At 40.0% G+C, this 16,692-nt stretch overlaps 1 protein-coding gene across 1 annotated transcript; it reads left to right on the forward strand.

The window, feature by feature from the left end:
• The first annotated feature begins 10,932 nt into the window (after positions 1–10,932).
• On the forward strand, positions 10,933–12,744 carry LOC103702022 (glutaredoxin-C7-like). Its single transcript, XM_088722671.2, has one exon. The coding sequence runs from the start codon at positions 11,054–11,056 to the stop codon at positions 11,468–11,470; it is 417 nt and encodes a 138-aa protein (XP_088578797.1). The 5' UTR covers positions 10,933–11,053; the 3' UTR covers positions 11,471–12,744.
• The last annotated feature ends 3,948 nt before the right edge of the window (positions 12,745–16,692 follow it).

The following is a 16,692-nucleotide window of genomic DNA, read 5'->3' on the forward strand; positions in this document are numbered from 1 at the left end:
AGGGTTGACATGTAAAAATGCTAATGGTTAGTTTGCCAAAAGTCCAGCAAGTGGCATGCCGGGAGTAGTTCAAAGTTAAAATTAAAGATAAATAGTTTTACATATAACTCCCTGATGTCGTACAATATTGCATATGCGTATTGAGCTCCACTCAAACAGACATGGAAGCCAAAATGAGCATGGGCCGGCCTACTATTGCTTTGGAAGAGCTAAGATTGCTTGGGATTAGAAGCTATTAAATCCTTTGCATAAAATTCAACTCTTTTATGTAATATTTGAGAATTTATTGACTGCAGGGCCTTTTCCAGTGGAATTTTAGTTACTTTGGCATCCGAATGATAAACACTTCTAAAGTTGTCATTTTTCAGTTATAATGGTCATGTTCTATGGATATATGGTTGCTATCAGACTACTAAATTGGCATCATGGCTCTTCTTTCTTCTAATAAGATGAACAAAAAGTGTCGCTATCATCTGTTACGTCGTAATTTTTCATATTCATGCACGCGTTCATGCGGTGTGTAGACACAAGTCATAGATTAGATGCTGCAAAAAAGGGACTCCACTGATTTTGGCGACAAAGCAATGGAGAATCTTGTGCCAGAGAGATTCTTATTTTGTTGTTTTTTTTAATTGAAAGAGAGGCTAGGCCACCCAGAAAACCAAGAGATTCTAATTTCTCGATTTCCTTCTGCGGCCATTCAATCTTCTTTCGTTCTTTTTTCTTTTTTTCTTTTGCATGAAATCTTCTTTCAAAAGAATGAGAAAGCCATCATAGACCCGGTTGATAAACTAGATGTGGATTGGTGAATCCTTCTTATGTTAGAAGAATAACCATTCTATTGAGAATGAAGGCAAGTTACAACTCTTTTGGACGGTATAGGTCTGGAGAGGGCAGAGCTAGTAATAATGCAAGGGAGCAGCTCCAAATTATTAGTTCCTATGGGCCTTGTAATTTGAGGACCTCATGGTGTCATCCAAAAGGCCCTTGTTTGGGTTTTCATATTCTGTATCTTTGTTATTTTTCATCCTGCTGTAATTAATAGACTTTTTTTTTAACAATTTTACATCGATTATATTCTCATGAAATGATTGCTCCATCAAAGCATTACCTTTTGGTTCAGAAATTACAGGATGACAATTGCTCACAAGAGTAAACTTTGTGGATAATACCGACAAGTATCAATTTTGATATGCTTTGCCAAGACTCTTTTGCAAAGTGACAATGGGACCTGACTTTTTTCAAAACAAAGAGGATGAAGGCTAATGCCGACGAGTATCAATTTTGCCAAGACTCTTTTGTAAAGTGATAATGGGGCCTGACTTTTTTTCAAAGCAAAGAGGATGAAGGATAATGCCGACACGTATCAATTTTGACCGGAAAAAATCTGAAAATGGATTAATTTCACATTATAAAACAGCTATCTCAACACTAGTTACTGCAAGTGTACATAGATTTAAGAAAGCTGGACTTAAATTAAGCCCTCCTTATATATTTACATGTCAATATTCAATCTTAGAAAATGAAATAAGAGCCATCCTCAAATACATAGATTCAGTTTCACATTTAAACCAAGTTTCTAACACCTACACATGCACAAGTACATAAAACTTCAGAAAAAATGTAGCTGAAACCAAGGCCTGTTAATAAACTGGAACTCAGTTTCACATAATAAATACAATTATCTTCAGATGTACCTGCATGTCAATCCATTCAATCTTATAAAAGGAAACTAGGACTTGGTCATAAATGGATCTGATTACACATTATGAAACCATAAATTAAGACATGAACATGCTTATATATCTAATACTCCCATGAAATTCTCCAATCCTTCATCAGCATCACAAAGCTATAAAAGGTGCGAGCTAATACCTTCTCTTCCTCACCTCTTTGCTTCTTTCTCCCCCTGACCTCCCCCCTCGGGCTGCTTGTTTCCTCCGAAAGCTCATCATCATCACTAACCCCTCTTGGATCCTCCAGGAACCAATTCCAATCTTCAACGGGACGAATCTTTTGCTTTGGAAAATTATCAGATTCATGACCCCTCACCAAGAATCCAAATTCAGCAAAACCAAATCCGAGAATTAAAATTCAGCTAAAAAATTCTTCCAGAACTCACAAGGATAGATGCCAGACGGGAACCACAGAAATAAGATAAATCAAGGCCAGATTGTGTAGTTCACCAAAATGGCCTGCTGGCGACTCTGGGCTAGTAGTATCACCTTGTAGATCAAAATCCTTTTATTGCGTGAAGCTGGAGATTATATTAACGAATTGGCAATCTGTAGTAAAGCCAATCAATCATCCAGCAAGAGATTTGTCTAAATCAAAATTACTTTTGGTCTATTATTTGATAATTGCACAACATGAATTGGTTCTGGACCGTCCTGATACTTCAAAAATATCAGGGTCCTCTGAATTATGTATTAATTGATTTTTATGGCATAGAACCTCTGATAAAAGTTCAGACAATTTTCTCCTTTCTAATAAAATATTTTTTGTTTAAAAAAAACATTGGAACTAAACCCTTCGACCTTATAATTCCTTAATAATGAACAGAATAAGAAATAGAACACAAAAAAATAATTACAAGCTCCCAAGATTTTTTTTGGAAAAAAATGTTGAAACTAAAATCTGCCATATGAGAAAAAAAATCTTTTGCTGGGACTTTTTTTTGATCTTTGTAAAGTTCTTCTCCAACAAAATCTCAAGGGCACATGAAAAACTCCTGATTCCCCATGCAAGTCTTCTGCCAAAAGAGTATTTACAATTGACAAGATAAATAGGAATTTGAGATTATTAAGACAATATTAAACGGAATAACTCGCCTAAGTATTTGAATGATTTTTCGGTCTCCTCCAAGCAACAAAACCTGATATATAATTTGTTTCTCAACCTTGATTTTTTTTTAGTTTCTGAAGTCATTACATGCTAATTCGAAAAGCTGGCAAACTTAAATTCCACCTTTGATTCAAGCTTGAATTAACTTAGCTTGATTTATAATTTTCATTCTGATCATAATGGCTCATTTTTGGCTTCATTTAAAATTAAATTTCAATCTAGCTTGAAGTGTAATAAACAAATCAAGCTTGGTCTCAACTTTCAATTTCAAAATTAACTCCAACCCAGGGCCATGTGAAGGTGCTATCATTTAGGGCCATTAGGTTTAAATGTAGGTTCGAGTGACATAAATATTTTATAAAACCTATCAGATCTAAGTTTCTTTCAGGTATCAAATTATATATCTTGAACTATTAACCTAACTGCAAGCATTGCCAAAAGTTATTAAGAAGATATTCAATAATATACTTTTTAAATTGAATGAGGACCGACAAGCACAACTGACACTTGATAGTTAATATATTAAGGATTGATAGAACTTAATGTAACATCATGTGTAAATACTTGAATATGTTCTAACATGTGATTGTTTTTGTTCTATCCCATTAACTCAAATCTAAAATCCTCAAATTTAAAATTCACTCAACAATTTTCGATGAGCCTGATTTTGGATCCATATCCAACCAATTCATCAGCATGTCTTGGTCACTCTGAATCGGGCTTAGCTTGAAAACCGAGTTTTCATATCGGAGATGGCTCTAATTTGCTCATATTTTACCGTAAAGAGGCCGGGCTGGTTTCGGTCACGGAAATTTGAGAAGACAATCAGAAGCTTGAGGTGCAAAAGCATATGTTATTATTTACATCCATCAACCACCAGAGAATAATGTTAGATTTCACATGTAAAGAGTTGATAAATTGAAAATATATGATAAAATTAGTGTTCTATATAACTAATATAGTAATTTGTCAGACGTTAAGACCATGTATTTGGGCCTAAAATTTCATAAGATGGGTGGGCTAAGCCTTCATCGAACTCCTTCACATCTCTCATGCCGCTGCTTTCAAAGACCTTCAGAGTTTTCATCTTCCTTGCTTCAAGTTCGGTTGCTCTTGCCATTTCGTACTTCCTCTTTCCCGTTGGATCTGAAATCTAGATCTATGTACATTCTTTGTCTCTTCAACACAAGCTCTGTCATGGTACATATTTTTGGGGGACCAAGCCTCGCCTTCCATCAAAAAGAAGAAAACACAGAGAGAGGATCTCAAGTAGACCTGTGCATCTCTCCTTCAGCAGTCCTACCTAGAAACAGGACCTACTTAAATCTGATTCTCCTCTCCTTCTCCTTTCTCCTCCCTAGTGTTCTCCTCTCCCTCCTCTCCAAGTCCGCCGCCAAGAAAGAAGGATTCTTCAGGGACAAGAAGATCCGATTCCCGGCTCCGAGCTCGCCGTTCCCTGAATTCCCGTAGACCCTTTTGTCACCGCCACCGCTGCTAAAAACCAAGATGGGATTCTTCCCAATCACTTCGAGGAGATACTGGATTCCTCGCCGGAGTCGCCGCCCTCCGCTTCGTCGGCCGGCTGTCTCCGAACCCGTCCGGATGGGGCTTCTTGAGGCGTCCCCGTCCTCGAGTTCCGTGGTTTCTGGGGGAAATATATTATTGTTATGGGTTGTATGCATCTGGAACGCAAAACTTGGGGTGGTATATTATTGTTGTGTAGTATTTATAATTTAATTTGTAAGGAGAATCTTGGATTAAGATTCCGTCAACAAGCTATAAAGAAACTGTTAATGCGGGCGTTAGTGGGCATCTTATGACCAAAATAATCCCTAGATTCATCGTTAGATCCATAGCTTATTTTTAACATTTATTAATTCCATAGAGGGTAAAATCTCTGTCGCTGTTGTCCTTTTTCTCCTTCGGTCTCAAATGCGTGAATAGCCGGCTAAGATCCATAAAAGCCCTGTGCCGCTCGCCTGGGTTTGTAGACCCATCCACGGTCTAATTTCAGGCCCAAATCCCTCCCATTTCCTAGAATTGAAGCATAAATTTAGGGTTTTGATTGTGCCCGACACCGAGTATTAGGGATCTTTGGTGCCATTCTCGTCAATTGATTTTTTGATCTTAGGCATTTTCCTCCCTCTCCATTTGGATCATAAACCGGACTAGCTCATAGAGATTGAAATCCTAGGCGAAATGCTCCATGTACCACAACACCTAGCTTGTGATGATTGGAATCCCCTTCATTGTTGTTGTTGCTGTGGTGGCAGATGCCGAAGGAGTAGGAGGAGAATCTCAAGGACTTGCAAGGCAGGTTGGTGCGGAGGGAATTGTAGAGGCTAGAACGAACGAGAGGGGGTGGCCTCAATGATAGAGCAGTAGATTCAGGTTTCACCAATCCCCCACTGTGCTTGAAGAGGACAAACAGTGACCATTCTGCCGAAGCTCTTGCATAGTGATGAGGCTGGAGGCACTTGTTTCGCAAATTGGTAACGTGTTCACTGTTCATTGGAGAAAGGGCGGTGGAGAGGAGGGAGTAGAGATCGAGAGGTAAGAAGGATATGTAGAGATTAGAAATGATGGAGAAATGGGTTCATCTCATGGTTCCAAATTAGGTAGCTTGTCTAAACTAAATAAATCTTAAAGATCAAGCTGCTCGAAGATGATTTCTTTCTTACTGTTTATTGGAACCTAGTTAGTTGTAACCATGCATTTATCATCTTTCTGTTACCTTAATTAAGGGCCATGGTTAATTGAAGAAGGAACCAACTAACAAAAAGTGTTGGTTGCAAAAAAAAAAAAAAGAATATTGTTTAGGCTAATTCATAAATAGAGCTAAGAATATTACGTTATTTCAACAAAATCTGAGTTGTGATGTAAAAACCGTAATGAAGCTTACAATATGTTCCTTTCTTGGTTACAGTGATTTTTGAACAACTTTAAAATATTAGAAAAGAAAGCAAGATTGTGGAGGATTAATATTTTTTTATAAAAAAGAAAACCAGAAATGAGTATCCTTCTTTTGCAACATCAATTAAATTATTTTTTACATAAATCTCAAAACATTTTAATTCTCTCTCTTTCATCTATCTGCATCCATCTTGAAGTAGTGACCGTGCGATCTAAAGGTTGATATCACCAAAAAATAAAAGAAAAAATGATCATTCTTTGGCACCCGAACTGCTCCGAAGGTTGATCTCACTGATAAAGCTTCTTATGACGTACGTCATGGGTGCCATCAACCGGGCCCCAGATGTCATTCGTCGGTGCACGACAAAATCATCTTTGATGGTTCGAGGGTCAAGGACAACGTAAGAATTGACGAAACACGGCCTGTTTTAAATGGTTCTGGCGAAAGGACAAAATGGCAACTGCCATCAATGCCATGTCTTAATCCGTCGAGACACCCCGGACTTATTTAGCTTCCGGTAGCCGGGCGTCCATCTATGTATCTCCGGCCACCTTGCTTCCGGTACCACCCTGATGCAGAGATGATGCTAAAATGGTGATAATATTAATCACTTAGAAGAAGTCCATGACAAACTGGCTTGTAATACAAATAAAATTAAACTGGATGGGCTTTTTTTTTTTTTTTTTTTTTTTTTGCTAGAATGCGCAAATCATATCTGACGAGTACGAATACATCAAATAAAATCAGAAACAAAATATCTCGGAGTGCCCGAAGCAACTTCCTATCCCCAATTTACAAGGTGCTACCCGCATATAGGCGGCCCTTCAATCCGCAGCCCCGTCGGCTTTACGAAATATATGTTTAGCCTGAAAGGCTTCTTCATCCCTCGTCATTGCCCAGATTTCTCGAAGCAATGGATGGTTGCCACCGGCACCCCTCGAACCCACCTGAATCCAATTGATAACCATGGTCGAGTCATCTTCCAAGATGACTGAGTTGGCTCGTAACTTAAATTGGGCATGTCGAAGGCCTACCTAGGCAGCCTTTAGCTCCGCACCGGACACAGAGATGTCGACAACCGCCTCTTGCCAACATCCTGGCGTCCGGGCCTCTAATAATAAAAACCGTGCCTCCCTTCATACCTCCGTCAGAGACGACTTCATCAAAATTGACCTTGAGAAAACTCGAAGGTGGAAGCTCTTAAGTGAAGAACACCGTATGGAATACTGCCTGAGCAGAATGGAAACTCCAGATATTCCAAGCTGTCAAAGGCCCATCTAAGGATGAAATATGACTAATTTCTGCCGCCTGCGCCTAAGCGCTTTCCATCACGAGCTTCGGCGACATTCTGTATTCACCAAAAGTTCAAGCATTTCTTACTAGCCAAATCTGATAGATTGTGCAGATCGCTCTGACAGCCTTTTGGTGTAACAATGGCGTACCCGACCATCGGCAGATGATCTGTAAGAATTGGTCCGTTGGCTCCAAGCCTCCCACGGAAATTCTGCCAATCCTCATGTCATCCTCGCCCATGCGCAAACTAGATGGCTTTTGGAAGGGATGAAAGGACGTTGACTGCAGGGATTTCTATTCTTCAAATAAGAAATAGCTGATATCTTTGTATGAAATTTATGCTATCTCATATTATAACGCAAACTATATGCTCATGAGCTTGCGAATCTTTTACGCAGACCAGACCCGACTGTACAATATGGCTGACGAAGGGAACGGAGAGAAAATGTAAAAGTTTATATATATATATATATATATATATATATATATATATATATATGTGTCACATGTGCCTGGTGCTTGTAAATTTAATACAAAAGCATAAGGAGTTGGAAAATATAGAAGCAACGGTGATGTTACACATATTTGTCAAAAACCAAAGAAGGTGATGAGGTGCCCAAAGTGAATTTATGTGTATTGGTGCACTAGCGATAACAAGTGAACGTGGTTTTAGAGGGCACCGATTCGCCAAGGATATCCCAACAATATAGTTGTATGCTGAGATATAAGTGATAGAGATTGCTTCTGGTCCCTAACATCATCGTCTTTGCTTTCATACATCTAAAATGGATTTGAAGCGTGCTCACAATATCCTTAAGCAACTCTACCAATTCAAATTTGATAGAACTTGAGATAATATTCTTGTTGAGCTTTGAAAAATCTAATTAATAATATCCAAGTTCGCTTAATAAAGCTAATGACACGAGTTAACTCCACCTACCAAGAAAAGTAAATAGGCAAAACTTGCTTCAAATACGTACTATGGTGCAAGTTGAATATGCAATAAATTATTTTAAATATATTAGAAAAAATTGCATTCATTTTGAAATGCATCAACATGCATGTCCAGGATAGTTATAGATAAGGATGTCAATAGGGTGGATTCAGTGAGTTTAGCAAAAAAAAATCGAAACTCAAATGCAAATTCATTACCACCTCCTAAAAACTGAAGTCGGAATTGGACAATTTTAGAAACAAAAAATCATAATTGTAACCAAAAAAATTGCAAAATTAGAATCGAAACTAAAAAACTGAAAACCGTCTAACTTTTTTTATTTATTTAAAATTCTAACATATAAATCATGAAATTAAAGTACCATCCATAATTTTTATGGCACAATTCATATCGACCCATCTAATAAATATATCAAAAAATAATAATATAATTTTTTTATCGAGTTAGTAACTTGGATTTGCACTAAAATTAAAAATATTAAGGGTATCAAATATCGAATATATTTGGTTTCAGGTTAAATTTTGCGTTAGGTGCCGGATTCAATTTTGGATGGACAAATCTACAAAAATTAAAACCAAATAGTTTTTGATTTTTAAACCATTATCAAAACGATGCCTATTTAATTTGAATTTAAACTGTTTTGTTTGGTTCGAGGCATAGATAAAATATCCGAATATTCGTCCCATTCGTATTCTTAATTATATATAACTAAAACTAATATTCTTGTCAACCGGTGTAAGAGTCCATCATTGGATCACCCACCGCACAATAACGCAAGGCACTCCAACTTCACTCGTTCGCACAGATATTAAAGCGACCAGTGGATGATCCGACGGTGGAGTAGTGCGAGGGGACGGGAATCCTTGGGCATTGATCACGACAGACAATAAAAAAACCTAACTGATCTGCTCCGCGACACTGCCAACTCGTGCAACAGTAGTAGAGTACCATCTCGGCACGTGTGACCCGGTAATCACGGCATGGATTGGAGCAAAAGACTCCGGGGAGTACAAGTTGAGCAATATATTACCGCAGCACAGAATCCACAAAATTTTCCAGAGTTAGCAATGAATTATGACCTAATGGTGGTCCCCAGGCCAGGAGGGCGAAGCGGGTTTGACGGCTCTCCCGGAAGCGGAAAGGTGTGAAGTTTGTTCGTCACGATGTTCGTCGTCGCCGTGTGGTCCAGGAGGGGAGGCGAGTTACCTTGGACCCCGACAAAGATCCACAAAGTGGACAAAGCCGGACGTCGCTGACACAACTCCTCCTGCTGGCTGTCGTCACCAGTAGTCATGTGGTCAACGGCGGGTACAGGTCCCTGTCCACGGCCAGCAAAACGTGGATCTTCTGCCACGTAGTCCCTCGGGAGGGAGACAGGATCAGCTGCTCCACTTGCCCCATGGAAACATCTGCTTCCATCTCTGGGCACCCTGAGTTAAAAGTAGACCCCACACTTCTGCAAGTATCATTGTACAGAGATTTTGTTTTTCCTTTTTCCTTCCCTCAATTCACACCCTTACCCTCGTATATATGGTGCATGAACAACTTCACTTCGGCATATTACAACATATTATAACACCTTAATCATTACAGCTCCATTGGCAAAGCTAGAACCACATTGACTTGGTCTTTCAAGCTGTGGTGCATGTTACGCATTAACACAGTCTTCCCACAAGTGTAAGGCTTGTAGTTGCAATGCGCCTCGGTACAAGTTATGCCTCACCTCACCACCCTCAGGGGTGGTGGTGGTGCAACTGCAAGTTGGGGAGATAAGGAATAGCTTGATTTTGCATCATGTAACAAATAATTATTGGAAAAAAAAAGAATAAGTAGAAAATATACCATATATACATACATGCAATTCATTTCCACATCTCAATTGTTATGACTAGTTGCTTGAATAATGGAGCTCCATATAATATGATTTATACCATGTATCCCTCCAGGTGTCTCTTGGGTTGTCCGGTAGAATCGCTACTGGCATGTGCCAGTTCCTAACTTTACCTTGTTTTCTTATAAATTTTTACTTGTCAATTCTTCTTACGCACTGTGGGAGGGAGGCAGCCTTCATTCGGGATGCATGGCAGACAAAACTTTAGCACCACAATGAAACTCCCTCCACTAGCAGAATAACGAAAGAGCTAACGTCATCACCTAAGCTTAAAAAGAGGCTAAGACAACTCTCTCTTCTATTATTAGATGCCCTTTATTAAGAAAGGAAGGGAGAAGGTCTAATTTCTCCTCTTCTTTTTTTTTTTCATTGAGTGCGAAGCACTGTTGCCAGCATGGCACTTGGGATGCCACGTCAACGCCCTCCCCGTATGGATCTGTTTCCCAAACGTGGGAACCTCTTATTGGCTCGACCTTGTTTGCACCTAAAGCATCGGGCCCATCTTATCCTCATCAACGCTCTCCCAGGCCAGACATATCTGCGTCAGCTTGGCCCCATTCCCGATAACGCCCTCCTAGTTTAGTTTTATCTACAACAATGCCATGGCACTCCTTAGATTCGAATGCACCATCAAGGAATCATGCGATAGGACGAGGTGACGTCCGGGCCATAGTTTTAGTTTATCCCCACGCCATGACGTGCGGTTGTCGAAATTGGACGGTCCACTAGAGCCCGATGGCTAAGAGACGTCGACGGTGCTGAGACTGCCACGTGCACCACTGGCTGATCTCTTATGGACCCCATCAGCCGTAGGAGTTTGCCGAGCGGATAGATTTTGTCCACGTGTCCTGATCATGACGTGACGCCGGACGGACGGAAGGACGGATGGTGGCGCGTGGTGGGAGGTGACGCCAGCCCCGTCCCCCCGGCCACGTGACGCAAGCGCAGGCCCACAGTTTCCCGTCACCGTCACGGTGACGTCACCCTCCCCCGCACCCCCATGTGAGCACCGTCCTCCTCCCCCCTTCAAAAAAATTTTATAAATCCCCTCTCTTCCCTTCTTCCCATCGAACTCGCTCTCGCCTCTTGATCGCTCCCCTTCTTCTTGTCTCTCTCGCTCTCACGGTCTCGGATCTCGTCGATCTTTCGGGGAAAAATGGCGGCGATGCAGGAGGTGAGGTGCCGGCCGCCGGCTGGCGGGGAGGTGGTGGCGGTGGCAGCGGCGGCGTCGGGGGGGAAGAGGAGGGGGGCGGCGCTGTCCATCGACGGGGCGGAGCCGCCAGAAAAGTGGATCGAGCGGCTGATAGGGGAGAACCCGGTAGTGATCTTCAGCCGGCGGGGTTGCTGCATGTGCCACGTCATGAAGCGCCTCCTCGCTACGGTGGGGGTCCACCCGACGGTGATCGAATTAGATGAGGCGGAGGAGGCGGCGGCGGCGGCCTCGGCTGCTGTGGGGCTTCCTGCGCTCTTCATCGGCGGGTCTCCGGTGGGGGGCCTGGAGGGGCTGATGCGGCTTCACCTCAGCGGCCTCCTCGTCCCCAGGCTCCAGGAGGTTGGAGCCTTCTGCGGGTAGAATTTCTAAATTCCAGCGATTCCAGGAGGGTAAAATTGTAATTTTATAGCACGTTTGTCGTCACTCTCTTATGGTTTTATTTTATTTTTTTTTTTACCTACTTATTTCGGGGATTGGAAAGATTTGAGTCGAGGTTGGAGGAGTTCCCCATGGCGTTTGTAAATAAACCATATCATTAAAGGAGGGAAGGGTAAAAAGGGAAAGAAAAGTGTTTTAAAAAAAAAGTTTGGCTGCAATTATTACGTTTTTTTTTATTTTTTTCCGGTTCCACTTTTGTTTTTACTGCGATTTGATGGATTATTTTAAGGCCGATAGGATGTTAAAATGGGATGGATGGATGGATACATAATGGAGGAAACGTCATGTCATGTCGTTGCGGCCGGAGGAAGAAAGGTGGCAACGATGAGCTTGGATCGCTCTTTTCAACTGGCGACGCCCCACGTCATGGCTGGATCTTTTTATTTTTTAATACCAATTATTACCGTTGTTTTTGTTTTTTTGCTTATCAAGCTTATTATATGATCAGTCATGGAGCAACAAAGTTGGCCAAACGAATATCCCATATTATTCCTGAACATTTACCTGTTCATCCGTTGACTAGCTAATTTATCTTTACAAGTGACTTGTTTATAAGAGGTCTAATATTTTTTATAAAATCTATCAAATTTTGACTAATTGAAGCTTCTAACATTTGTTGGATATAGGTCATTAAGATTAAAAGTTATCGGATGTATATACATAAATGTTTAGAATTTGCCAATGATTTGATTATATCCACCTAATTAGATATATTGCAGTAGCAAAAAAACGTTTTAAAGTAAGTATGAAGTTTTTTTTTTTCTTTTGCTTGGGATTTTATTCTGCGCATCTCATTAGATGGATTCGTTTCATTTTGAATGATTGGTGATGGATTGGGGAAGAGAGTAAGACAAACTGGTCTTGACCTTTTTGTTGTCGCCTAAAAGAGGGAGGTATGATGCCATTGCTGATGGGGAGAAGTCAGTGACTGTCGCCTCTTGTGGTAGGATGCTTCCTGTGTGGAGGGTGAAACATGATTCCCCTCCGCCTTTGACACTGAGGTCATGTACCATGGTGCCCAAATGTAATTGCCAATTACGGCCCTTGCTTTGTCCCAACATCAGCTAGCTATTTGGTGCCATGGTGTACAAATGGGGACATTGGTGATGTCTTGCAAGCTTGTTTTGAAGATCTTTTCTGGTGCCATGGTGTACTCAAGTTAGAGGTATATGAATGAAATAACGTTTTGACCAGAAGATTTTTTTTTTTTCGTGGAAACTTGCATGCAGCTACACTAGCAATCCTTTTGGTCATGGAAGTAGGGTGGAGGAGTACAGTAACATGAGGACAGGAGTTGTATCTTTCCAACAAAAGAAGGGTTCACTTTTTTTTGCGCGAATCCACTGATGGATCGCCCTATCATCGTTTCGAGATCCATGCAACCTAAGGAACGATAGAGTTCAGACTACTTTGAGAACTGTGTAGGGCATAATCCAACGGGCGATGCGCAAAAGAAGATCAATCATTCTTTTGCATGGAAGATACAACTTGAACCGATCTCATGAAGCAACACCCATTGCTCTAAATAGTCGTGCTTAGGCCACTTAAACAAAATCTCTCATCTATCCTTGAATATTTTATCTCAATCTGCTTGTTTTCAATTATATTTTTGAGCGGTAATTACTTGAATTGCAAATTTGATACTTGTAATGTAGTAACAAATCTAACTAGTTACCTGGGTGGAGGAGAAACCTTCTTGTTCATCCAATGTGTGCTTATAAAGGACTAATAATAGCGAATTAGTGCTTGCTAGTTGGCTACATAGTGGTAGGGCCAATCAAATGTTATTATATTGGAGAAGACTAGAAAAGATAAGAGTTTTGATGGATGCACCATAAGAATTACTTTGGAATTGAGCAAGGGTGCTCGGTGGATAAGATAAAATTTAGCTGACCATTATATGAAAAAGTAAATAATTTTAACAAGATAAAAAGTAAATAAGTTTAACAAGATTATCAATTATTTTACCTAGTCTTATAATAAAAAGAAAACTGTGGGGTAATAGATTAACAGAACCCTACTAACATCCAGTAACTTTTTCATCAATTCTTTCATAGTTATTCTATGATTTGGTCTGGATGTATTAGTTTTATGTTGAAAAGCATATGCTTTGCTTAACATAGAAGCTTTTGCATTATCCTTGGAAAATGTTTTCATTTTCGAATGCCTGGTTAGTTTCTTTATGCTATTCTAGGATGAGGAAACTTATCAAACAGCTACAACATCTAAATAAGAAGTTCATGGTACTGACTTCCTAGAGCAAAAGATACACCCAAAGGGAGCAAGATGGATGGCTATAATCCCAATATTTTTTCAGAAAAATGGTGCAAATATACAAGTGCCGCAGTGTTATGATGGGTTACAATTAAAGCGAAAGGCATATGCCCATGAAAACGCCCTTGAAATGACGGATGTTGAAACATATAATCAAGAGCTTGTTTAGAGTTTTTTGGACCTTCAGAAGGTTGATTGCTCGCATTCAAGTTGTGGAGCCAAACTTTAGCTTCAATTAGGCCTTTATTGGCACCACTTGATTCCTTATATAGCTTAGTCGACACTTTTGGACCTACCCCGAGGTCCAAGGAAATCTTTCATAGCTTTATACCTATGACTGGGGCTGGAAGTCAGTTCTGGCCAGCCCAAGACTAGGCTCAAGCGATCCAGCGGGCTGAGCCGGTCCGGGTTTAGGGTCCGATTGGAGGAAAAACCGGACCGACATAGGGTCAGGCCTTGGGCCCAGCCCAAGAATGTCCGGGTCGGCCTTCGGTATAAAATCGAGGCCTGATTTGACTCCAGGCTGGGTTCATGTTACTACTTGGCCCAGCCCAGGCTTGGCTTGTACCCAAGCCCGATTCTAGTCTCATTTTTTTTTTTTCTTTTTTTTTTTTGTGAAAACGGCAATTTATATAGCTTTAACATGAATACATCCTGCTAAATCAGAAGAAAATAAAAAGTACAATGGGTGAAAGCTCTACTGTGTCATCTTCTTCAGTGTTGTTATATTTATGCCTGTCAATGTTGTGTGGATCTCTGTAACTTTATGTACCATGTGTTTTCTTCACTTTCAATCTTTTGAAGACGTATCCACTCCTTTGAAACATCTCATTCTCCTTCAGCAGTACTTTATGTAAAATTTGAAAACGCATCTCATCATACAAGAAAAACACATTTTTTGTAGTCTAGATTTTATTAAACTAATAAAGTCATGCCTGGAATCACACTTCCTTGTTCCAAAGTTTTTTAATTAATTTTTAGTTGCTCTGAATTTTTCCATAAGTTGTTTTGGTGAGAAACTTGCCTGCTGATCGGTTATTCTGCTTTTGCTGCTTCAGCACTTGCTTCCGGCACCTCCAAATTTCAACTTCTTTTGACCAAGCATCACGATAAGCCATATTACAACTATCATTGTACTGTGTATCTCTTTATCATTGTTTAAACTGATGTATGGTGGTGTTTTTCTACGTTCAACTACTAAATTTGCTTTTGAAGAAGCATCAGTGAATCTTGGCATGTCAAACTCACAGCATACATGAAAGAGAATGGGAGGAAGACAAGTGAACGACTGATGCCAAGAGAAGGCATCGGAAATTTGACATCAGTATGGCGAGTATTGCAAGAGACTTTTTGTTGGTCGGCTAGAGTTATTGAGGCAAACCTTTCCGCTACCTAGCCGATGTGGGGTTAAGTTCGAGACCCTATATTTCCATAGTAAGTTTGATTTTGGATCCATATCCAATCAATTCATCAGCATGTCTGGGTCAATCAGGATCGCGGCTAGCATGAAAACCGAGTTTCCAAATCAGAGATGGCTCTAATTATACCTGTGCGTCGTCAATTCTTCCTACAGTGAAATGAAAAAACTAGCAGATTCTCTTGGATCCGGCAAGTTGCTCAACAGGCCGGGCTGGTTTCGGTCACGGAAATTTGAGAAGACAATCAGAAGCTTGAGGTGCAAAAGCATATGTGATTATTTACATCCATCAACCACCAGAGAATAATGTTAGATTTCACATGTAAAGAGTTGAGAAATTGAAAATATATGATAAAATTAGTGTTTTATATAACTAATATAGTAATTTGTCAGACGTTCAGACCATGTATTTGGGCCTAAAATTTCATAAGATGGTTCAGCCGAGTCTTCATTGAACTCCTTCGCATCTCTCAGAGTTTTCATCTTCCTTGCTTTAAGTTCGGTTGCTTTTGCCATTTTGTACTTCCTCTTACCTGTTGGTGTATGTGAATGACAATCTCGTAATGCTGCTAAATTTGGAGAAATCTAGAAGATGAATATGCATGCTTCTCTTATCTAGATATAACATTACAAGTAACCTTGACTAGGATTATAGTGCTAACCTAGCATGGGCTTGAATTCATTTTTTAATCTATGTCGTATCCGCATCCATAAACTCAATGTTCATATCATGGCCAACTTATTGTATAGGTGATATATATATATATATATATATATATATATATATATATATATATATAAAGACATGTTAGATTCAATATCATGGTACTGACTTTCTAGAGCAAAATATACACCTAGAGGGAGCAAGATGGATGGCTATAATCCCAACATTTGTTTTCAGAAAAAATGGTGCAAATATACAAGTGCAGCAGAGAGAGAGAGCTGTGTTATGATTGGTTACAATTAAATCCAAAGGCATATGCCCATGAAGACACCCTTGAAATGATGGATGTTGAAACATATAATCAAGAGCCTGTTTAGAGTTGTTTGGACTTAGTCAGAATGTTGATTGCATACAAACTTGGGCTTGAGTTTAAGCTTGGGTGAGATAGCCTAGAGCCCGGAATTTTCTTTTTCGAACTTGGGCGAAGCCGAAGCCCGAAAAGGTTTTCCAAGATGGGCCTGGCTGAAAAGATTCTGCAAGCGGGCCCCGATTTCTTGGAAGTCTCGTCCAACCCAGCACAATTATAGTTCCTACCCATGAACCAGTCATGAATAATTTACAGTAGCAAGAAATATCTTTCCTGTATCACGGGAAAGCCTATCTCCATATCAAGTGAGTACATCATTTTATTTTTGAGAAGAAAATGGCTGTCATTTTAGCAAGTAAAAATTATTTAAAATATGTGGGCATGCACACAAAGGAAAAGAAGAGAAAAAAAAAATAAGAAAA

The sequence above is a fragment of the Phoenix dactylifera genome, chromosome 5 (assembly GCF_051530095.1).
Source record: "Phoenix dactylifera cultivar Ajwa chromosome 5, Ajwa_hap1_PhDact_Kaust_v1.1, whole genome shotgun sequence".
Lineage (NCBI taxonomy): Eukaryota > Viridiplantae > Streptophyta > Magnoliopsida > Arecales > Arecaceae > Phoenix > Phoenix dactylifera.